Genomic DNA, 9424 nt, shown 5'->3' on the forward strand with positions numbered 1-9424 from the left:
TTTCTCGTGGGTTGAACCAAAAGTGCGTTTTTTGTGAGATTTATCATTTGTCTCTTATGAAGTTCATGTGTATTTACAAGAATTATGTATCTTGTGAAGTTTCTTGATGTCTTTGCTGTTATGTATCTCTAGTATTTACTAGAGAAAACTTTGTTCGCCCAGTTTTGAGTGACGAGTTTTTGGTGGACTCTGGTACCGTGGTTTTTTATCTCCTCACACCGAGGAGGTTTTCCACGTAAAAAATATTCGCATGCTTGGTATCTATATCTCTATATTATATTGTTTCTTATTAGGTTTGCGCAAGAGAGGGGATTATTTGTTTCGCTGCGCTAATCCGATATTATTCGGATTGTCATTGTTCTCCGAAGGTATTTGGCTGGCCAGAATTGGACACATAATCTAAACGTTATTCCATTAGAATAATGGGACAAGCTAGAGCTTGAAGCTTGGTGGATTAGGCGGTGGGAAGTCTTCGCCGCAGATGCATTTCCCGTCCACGCAGTGGTAAGGGAAGCCTTGGCACACTTGAGTGCAGTTGATCATGCGCGGACACCGGAAATCGCCTCTCGCTTCGACCGCCGGCATCATCGGACCATCCATGTATAGAATACCTGAAAAAATAAATTCGCAGAAAACTACGTGACGCCGTAGACGATAAAACCGTCTGAAACATAGATAGATTTAGATTAAGAAATTTGAGAAGCGTACCGAGTGCAAGAGCTGAGAGCACGACACAGAAAACAAGCTTGGACGAAGTAAGTTTCTCCATCTTTGGCCTCTGTGCTTGAATGGCAAAAGCGTTCAAGTGTTTTTTGCAGGATCTCTTAGATTTATAAAAGCATTGTCATAGGAAAACCCTATTAAATATGGCAATCGAGGTATATTAAGTTACCTAAAAAGTGAATCTCGTATTTATTTATTTTTTTGTCAGAAAATCTCATATTTATTTACTTGCAATAATTTCATGATTCGTTCAATTTGAGTAATTATGTAAAAGTGCTTGTTCTTTTTTTTTTCTTTTTCTTTTTTTGTCTGTGCTATTGTAACTCTCAACTCAATCTCAGATTTTTGTCAAGGCTCCCTTCCCAAGTAGGAAGGGTGACCACTGGAGTTCCCCAGTGGTTACGTAAAAGTGCTTGTTCTACAGAAGGAAAACTGTTTCGACCCAAAAAGAAAAAAAAAAACGAGAAGGAAAACTGCGGTGGCAACAATTAGATTTTTGTGATTAAATTGGGCTCCAATCAATTTAAAGAGCAGATGGATGTCTTCTACGGTAACACTGCTCACTCTTAGAAAAATTAGTGCCTATCAGAAGACTATACTTGCGGATTTAGCACCACCGTTTTCGAATCGTACATAAAAATTGCCTGTTTTGGCTTAAAATCATATTGAACAAATTAGAACGTTAAGATTTCACGCCACAAAAACCAAGGCAAAACAAGATGATCATCAATATAAAAGCGCATTCAACTCGAGCATTAAAATTGCAATACGGCATGTACATGTATTTTGGAGCGCCTTTTTGACGAGCTATGCATTCTGATATCGTTTCCATGAGAGGTTTAAACGAATGGTGCTTGAAAAAGGACATGGAATCTACCCAGCATGAATTCAGTTTCTTCTTAGCAATGCCCATTTTTCACTAGATCAGGGGGTGTTTGGTTCAGCATTTGAAAGGGTCTTTCGGCCTCGAAAGCCCCTTGGCCAAATGTTGAACCGTTTGGTTCAGCTTTTCGAATCCGAAAAGCCGAAAGTTAGCATTTGGAATGCTTTGGAATGCTGAAGCCTATTTTTCACTTCCCAAATTGCCCTCACTCAAATTTCAATATTCCGGTTTTGTCCATGTTACTGTTCATCTTCCTCACCGCGAGGGTGGCCGGCGAGGGCGGATCTGGCCGGCGAGAGCGGATCTAGGCGGCGAAGGGCCAGTGAGGGGCCAGCGAGGGCGGATCTGAGCCGACGAGGGGCCGGCGAGGTCGCCCGACCCAGGCGACGGCCGCCTAGGTGGCGCGAACCCAGGCGACGGCCGCCTAGGTGGCGCGAACCCAGGCAACCGTCGCCTGGGTCGCGCGACCTCAGGCGACCGTCGCCTAGGCAGCGCCGCCTGGGTTCACACGACCCAGGTGACGGCCTCCTGGGTCGCGCGACCCAGGCGACGGCGCCTGGGCGGTCGCTCGACCCCAGGCGGCCATTACCTGGGTCAGGCGACCTCGCCGGCACTTCGCCGGCCACCCTCGCCGGTGAAGAAGATGAACAGTATAAGGGCAAAACCGGAATATAAAAAATATAAGTTGCCAAAGCCCTTTGCAAAAAAAAATTTATCAAACACTACTTAGGTCAAAATAGCTTTACAATTTTTTTTTTTACCAAACACCACTTACATTTTCCCAAGTGACTTTCACCTAAAGGTATTTGCATTCCCCCAAATAGCATTTGAAAAGCCGAACCAAACGGCCCCAATCCAAAAACGAATTTGAAATAAGCAAAGACAGAGAAGATTAATGCATATTGTGAAGGCATAAACTTTCTCTGGTCTCTTGGGGGATGAAGTTCCAATGGAAGAGAATTTGATCCCCTGAATGCCATTGTTTACACTTATCTTGATTACACAAAGTGACCGATTAAAGCCAGGGAGCTTCAATTATTTAGACTTGAATTAGAGAAACAAAATGACTGACTAAAAGCAGAGAGCTTCAACTGTTTTGGTTTCAAAAAAGAAGAAAGAACAACTATTTACATTTGATTAAGCCAGCTGATGTGTGTGTCCCAACATATCCATGGCAAGGCGCGTTATAATATCAAACATCATCAAGCAGAGGATATCTCAATTTTAAAAGGATTCCTAAGGAACATGACATTGGCACAAAACAATCATATAATTTACATATCAGAATGAATGTGCATACAAACAATGTAAAGACAATGACAGAGACAAGCATACGAGGACTTCGAAAGATACAATCGCTCTGAGCAGCACATCTGAACTAAAGACATGCCCTCTTAAATAAATCAATAATTGAACATCATGGAACTGGAAATTAGCTTCTTTCTGAACACGTACAGAACAAATACCAAAAAAATGTTCCATGATAATGTACATAAACCTGGAATGCCTCACATCTTCATTGGATATACAGGTGCCTGCCAAGATGGAAATCCAACTTTGTGGGCCACCTCAAGGTGCATCTCTGAATGGATCATCCACCTCACTGAAAATGTAACCAACAAGGCATAAATGACAGCTCACATCCGCCATGAAGAGGGAGAAGGCAGAAAGTATCGTTAATCACTTAAATTAAGCTTCGTTGGTTTTGCGGAAACAATTTTGGAAATATTTTCCTAATTTTTGTCGTTTATATTGCATATGAAAATAAGTTACTGGAAAAGGTTATCATGATCAACAAAAATGTTTATCCATAGATAGTTGTCGACAATAACAACATTTTCCGTTGATTCATTGTCCTAAGCGATATAAACAATAAAAATTAGGGAAAAAATACTGATTTTCAGCTAAACAAAAGAAACCTAATAACCAACACAACTTAAAACTATCATCAGGTTGGGCTCTCCCATTTAGCAGGAAACTATCCTCATCATACAGTAAACAATCATAACCATCTTCAATTGTTACCAGAGCCCTGATAGCAAGACATTTACAATAAAATAGACAAAAGAAAAGAAACCTCATGCTCAGGTTTCCATAAATACAATCCGGAACCAAACCTAAAGTTCTCCTTTCACCAACCGTTTTATAGTATAAACCTGTCAAGTGAATAAAGAGATTGAAGAAACTTTAACAGAAAGGAATGAAAGCAATTTCCATTAATTCACCTTAGTTTTGTTAATCATTCAAATAATTTAGCTGTCAAAGGGAGAAAATTATGATAAGATCATATCAGCTTGGCTTATGCTTGCTACTAAATACAGTCGAAAAATTTTATCGTTTAAACATTCAGCATTTGGTCTTGTTAGTGAATGTATCTATCGCCTTCAAGATGTGATCAGAGCCTTGTACTTTCGAGTATGTAATACCTGATCAACATTAAGCTTAACAACTCTCTTCACAATTTGACTAGAAGTATCAGGTAGAGTACCTGCCTTGGAAGTTCCAGGTAATGGTACTCCTGTCTATGAGATGTATCATCATAAGCACAAGCTGTTGAACCGCTATAATGGAGGCTCCTTTTCATTGAAATCCTTATCACAGGATATGGAACTCAGTGACTCTTCACTCACTTTTTTTAACTTCCCAACCAACATTGGGTCATCCTTTGTCAAAAAGTATAGCTGCCAATAATACTGAACAGTGAATTAAGTTGTAATAGTAATTACAGTTTCACGGACAAATTGCAAACTAGAGAAACTCAACTATATGCATCTTTTTGGCAATTCCTTTCTAAGCACAAAAGTGCAAATGGAAGCAATATATCAAACGAACCTGCTCATACAGAGATAAACTTACCTGCATATACACAATGATCTTGAACTTTAAAAAAAATTACAAACAATTGATAATTGATTTTTCATGACGTCATTTGAGATTATATCCCAGGGCTTGCCAGCTTAACCACTACCAACGTGCAACTATGAAAATAATAAGAGCAAAAGGAAGGAAAAAAGAAACCCTGATACCTGCTTCTGGATCCGCTCCCTCTCAAAGGCTAGTTGCATGACTGTATCCATCATGATTTTAGTTCTTAGGTTGACTTCATCAGCAATGGCAACTTTGGAGTTATTGGCATCGTCCAGTGACATCTCCAAGTCTCTTATCTTAGCCCTCAGCAGGCTGACTTCTTTCTTAAGCTCGAAGTTGGCTTCAGATAGTTCAATACATTGCTCTTCCACACTATCAGTCTTGCTTTCTGCTTTTGAGACCTTCGATTTCAAATCTTCAATTAGAGTTTCCATATCCCATATAGCAGAATACAACATGTTCTGCTGCTCTTGACTTGCTTCCGAGGATGCCCTTGCATGCTGTAATTGTAACTCTAATTCCCTCAACTGCTTCTCAAGTACACTAACCTTCTCGGTCTTACTATTAACACTACCCTTAAGAAAATTTAACTCCTCCGTGAGTTCCAAGTTCGAGTCGTTTAACTGTGTCACTTTACCTTCTGCAGCATCCGCCCTGCTTTCAGCTGCTTCAATACCATCTTTGAGTGTCTCGACTACATGTTCCATCTCATCGATTTGATGTTGACTTGCTTCCCATGAAGCATTTGCTTCCTTCAGATGGAACCTGGTTTCTTTGAGCTGCTCCTCAAATACCTTCACTTTGTCTCTCAAATTTACAACCTCGGAGCATTTTGCGACATAATCGGCATTTAAGCTCTCAAGCTTTTGCACGATGATATTTCTACCTTTCAGCTGTTCCACTAGATCCTGAATTTTAGATATTAACTCTGCTTCACGCTGTACTGAGCTGTTAAGGTTAAATTGAATGACTTGATACTTTCCTACCAGCTCCTTGGATATACCCATCAGTATCTCCGAAGCATTATCTGCTTCTAAAAACCTTCCCCACACAACTTCTGCCGCTTCTTCCATGTGAAAAGCCACCTGTTCCGTACAATGCAGTTTCCGTTTCAGATCCTCTTCATTCTGTCTGGATTCCAACAATTTCTTCTCGAGAGCTAGCTCCCTAGCAAGAGATTTCTCCAGCATCCTTGAGACATATCTGGGTAGCTCTTTCGTTTTTGATCTAAAACTTAAATTGAAGAGTTGATTTTTGTCAGACAGATCCATAACATTGTCCTTCTCGCCTGCAAAAATATAGTTTAGGAGCAAGCAGGAATTTATCGAGGAATTTATTGGATCATCAAGATTATTAACAAAAAAGTAGATGGGTGATCACTTACTTTTCTCAGATTGGACAGCCGCAAAGTCCTTCTGAAGATTGACTATGTGTCTCTTTACCTCTAAAGCGTGCTCCTGAGACTGCTTCAGAGATTCTTGACATTTATGCAACTTCTCATCCATAACAGAATATACTTCTTGGAAATGTCTGCATGAAGATATTTCATGATGGGCATCATCGATTTCTGCTGGTAAAGTAGCCAAGAAAATGTCCACCTCTCTTACCTCGGAATCTAGAATGCCAATTAACAAATCATATCTCAATGCTTTCTCAAGAAAATCTTCTTTGAAGTAGCCATTATCCACCGCCCTTGGGTCGAGTTCATCATTTAATGCAAGTAAATGCATCAGAAGAAAGTGTAAATTTAGTAACTTCTCTGACGAATATGCCAAGTCCATGTCGACTTTTGTCAAAACTTTAATAGCATTTTCTAGCGCTTGACCACCCCCGGGTATAGAAATTGCATCTAGATCCAAATTAATATCACTAACTGCCAGGTCATCCATACCGACAGCTTAATCTAAAGCTCAGCAACCTGCACAAGCAAAGGGGGCAAATAAGATCTCACAACTCATATATTGTTTGTCTGCTTCAATAGTCCCTTTGATGAGTATAATCAACAAAGCAATAAAGGATCAGAGACCTAAATAAATCAAGCACGGAATGCAGCAACCATAAAAAGCAAACCTAAAACTCTTCAGCTGTATGTCATATGAGACTGAACAGCGGAGAAATTATGACCAGAGACAGATGGCAAATTGACCTCAACAGACCAGTTATCACCTAGGAAATCCATTTATTGCTGAATAAATACCGCTGCTCAATGCCAGAATTTAACCTGATTTTCATATTAGAAGGAGCATGCACAGAACACTCATCCTGATCCACCATTTTTAATGCATTTCTACTACAGGAAGTCAAATTCTGATAACATCATACCTCTCAGCAACAATTACAGAGAGAGAATGAAGATAAATATTTCACCGCCTCCTTTTACCCTTCGGTCAGCACCCACGATTGTAGTGAAAAGTATTAAACATGTAGTCTTAAACTATCTCTTCAATGAAAGAGATACAAGAACAGGGAACTAGATGATCTAGTTCTCATACGACCGATAAAAAGTATGCAAGGCTATCTGGGACGTTGATTGTCATCCTAAATTGAGAGTATTTGTATGGAAGCTTTGTGTTAATGCCCTGGCACCAGGCGGCAACCTTTTCAAAAGAAGAATTAGTTCTTCTAGTGATTGTCAGAGCTGTGGATTAGAAGAGACTCCTGAGCATATGATGTTGCCTTGTGACTGGGTGCAGCATGTTTAATTTGGTTGCTTAGGTCCGACAATAAAAAGGGAGGAAATCTCAACTATTGATAAATGGCTGCTTGGGATTCCTCCCAACTTTTGATAAATAGCTGCTCAAGATTATAGATCAAAAGTTTAGAGGAAGTCTATGATAAAAGAATTGATTGCCAAGATAGCTATGGTATGTTGGTTGATATGGAAAGAGAGATGTCATTTAGTGTTCAAAGTGTAAATCCTAATCCTGAAAGGATGCTTAGTAAGTTTAATACTACTTGACAGGAGTTTTGCTTGTTAACAAAGGGAGGTAATATAGTTCACAGAAAAAATGCTGGGGATAGTAGTAGTAAGCAGAGGAGCACAGGAACCTCCTTCAGCAGATACTATTAAGATCAACTGTGATTGAGCCTTTTAAAATCAACATACTGATGCAGCAATTGGCATTGTGTTCGAGACAGCAGGTCTGGGTTGGTTGGTGGTCTGGTTTGCTTGTGAAAGCTTCCAGTTCGGAGGTTGCTGAGGCTTTAGCTGTGCTTGAAGGTTTGAAGTTTGCCAAAGATATTAACTGGAAGAAAGTGGTTATTGAGTCTGATGCTAAGGCAGTGTCAAAGATATAGGAAGTGCACCAGAGAAGAGGAATTGGGAAACTGCTGACGTGTTGAGAAAGTGAAACAATTTCGAAAATCTTTTGTCAATTGTCATTTTACTTCTCTAGAAAGATGTTGGAAATCAGCGCAAATTGGGAAGCTACCCGTGTTAGGAGGATGTGCCCTAGTGACTCGGTGTCTTCACCCCCATCGTCCCTTCTAGATTTGCTTTTCTCTGATGTAAGGAAAGCTAAGCCTCCTGATGGTAGGACTTCGTAAGGCATTTTGATGGGCTGAATGAAAGCTATGAGTTTTTGGCCAAAGAAAAATATCTCTTCAATGTGTTTCCTAATCCAATGAATGCATAGCAAGAACTTCAAAGTTACACCTTTCCACCCCAGGGGACATGCGTCAAAACCATCTGTGCATTCGCTAAACTTGACACAGGCAAAACTCCATTCTTCAAAGAAAAGGCCCCCCCAACTCAAGAAAAAACCAATCACCAGCAAACAATCGAGCACCACTCCCAGTTTTCATAATCAAAACAGAGCCATAGAGGAGTGCTACCTAGACTTCAAAATCGGAAAATTTAACATTCATCTGCTTAATCTAACAGTTCACATTTCTAGAATATGCAGTCCATGAACCCTGCTTCTCAGACTCTGCTGGATAAATCCAACAGCGATAACTCAATCCTCTAACAAACAACTATCAAACTAAGTTCCCAAGTCTTAGGTGTCTCCATAGTTGTCAAATTCAGATCAAGAACAGTGGCAAAAAGCACACTCATTGAACGAAAATGCAAGAATCGACCGAAAAGTAGCTCTTTCAACTCACCAACCAAAGGACACTGGAGCTCATCTGGGCACTACCCACCAACCCATGAGTAGCATTTTCGCAGCCAAAACTCCATAATCACGCCAAATCAAAAGCCGAGCGCAGAGGAGTACAATTACCTGGCCGCAAGAGAATCTAGAAGGGTCTATGGGAGGATCAGCAAGAAACCAAAATTGCTCGACCAAGATTGGCCGGAGAGGCTGCCTGAATCTGGGGGATCGAAGGAGCTCGAGACGACCCAGCAAGAGCAAACAGGAGGTAGCAGCTGGTAAGTCAACACAGGGAAGCCATGACAACCGCTGAATCGGGTGTGGTTTTCCCGTATCATTTTTTCATTGGATGAATCAAATGTTAAAGAACGATGTGCGGTGCGTGCTGGGCCAAACCTCGCTCCGCGTCCAATCATTGTCTTTTTTGCTCTCTCGGGGCGAGACCCAGAAAAAGTAAACATTTGACAGATGACGCGACACCCATGTTGCTCGAAACCCGATAATTACATCAAAGATCGAAACTTTCATGGAGAATCTCGCGATTGCTTTTTCAGCTTTCACTGACAAAAATGTAAACATGGGTTGTCATCGAGATGCGTGCCTCTCTATCCATTATCCTGGTTTTGAATTTTAGAATTAGAAACTATAGCTGGCTAGCGATACCGCGTCATAATGGCACCTAAAATTAATGTCTTTTATGTAAAAAAAGTTCTTTCTCGACATCCCGGAAATAAAAATTTCATTGTGAGAATCTCATATTTTGTACGGGCACGACGATATTTTATAAGCCCTGAAGTATCACGTCAAAAAGGTAAAAATGGGATCAAATCTGTACTTTTCATCGGAACATCGAATA

General features: G+C 40.5%; 1 protein-coding gene and 1 long non-coding RNA gene across 4 annotated transcripts; both read right to left on the reverse strand.

The window, feature by feature from the left end:
• Positions 1–386: 386 nt before the first annotated feature.
• On the reverse strand, positions 387–867 carry LOC130135136 (uncharacterized). Its single transcript, XR_008814624.1, has 2 exons — positions 709–867; positions 387–611 (listed from the first exon to the last, which is right to left on the reverse strand). It is a non-coding gene; the product is annotated as an uncharacterized LOC130135136 (long non-coding RNA).
• A 1990-nt stretch (positions 868–2857) lies between these two features.
• Positions 2858–9082, reverse strand: LOC115670053 (WPP domain-interacting tail-anchored protein 2). Of its 3 annotated transcripts, none has more exons than XM_030591257.2 (5): positions 8698–9082; positions 5859–6392; positions 4633–5762; positions 4099–4287; positions 2858–3209 (listed from the first exon to the last, which is right to left on the reverse strand). In XM_030591257.2, exons 2-4 carry the CDS (start codon positions 6361–6363, stop codon positions 4168–4170), a joined length of 1755 nt encoding a protein of 584 aa, XP_030447117.2. In that variant the 5' UTR covers positions 6364–6392; positions 8698–9082; the 3' UTR covers positions 2858–3209; positions 4099–4167. The 3 variants fall into 3 exon arrangements, with proteins under 3 accessions (XP_030447117.2, XP_056164647.1, XP_056164646.1); XM_056308672.1 differs by having other exon boundaries at positions 2858–3205; positions 4095–4287; XM_056308671.1 differs by having other exon boundaries at positions 4095–4287.
• Between the last annotated feature and the right edge of the window lie 342 nt (positions 9083–9424).

The sequence above is a fragment of the Syzygium oleosum genome, unplaced genomic scaffold, assembly GCF_021117445.2.
Source record: "Syzygium oleosum isolate NSW1041296 unplaced genomic scaffold, Sole_v2.1 Sole_v2.02, whole genome shotgun sequence".
In the NCBI taxonomy this organism is placed as follows: Eukaryota; Viridiplantae; Streptophyta; class Magnoliopsida; order Myrtales; family Myrtaceae; genus Syzygium; species Syzygium oleosum.

What these genes read in the sequence shown, in the direction of transcription:
- LOC115670053 (XM_030591257.2), bottom strand. Translation starts at nt 6,363, where the DNA reads ATGGATGACCTGGCAGTTAGTGATATTAATTTGGATCTAGATGCAATT. An exon ending in GGCTGTCCAATCTGAGAAAA is followed by an intron (nt 5,763 to 5,858) that starts GTAAGTGATCAC and finishes ATATTTTTGCAG; the next exon opens with GCGAGAAGGACAATGTTATG. An exon ending in GGGAGCGGATCCAGAAGCAG is followed by an intron (nt 4,288 to 4,632) that starts GTATCAGGGTTT and finishes TATTATTGGCAG; the next exon opens with CTATACTTTTTGACAAAGGA.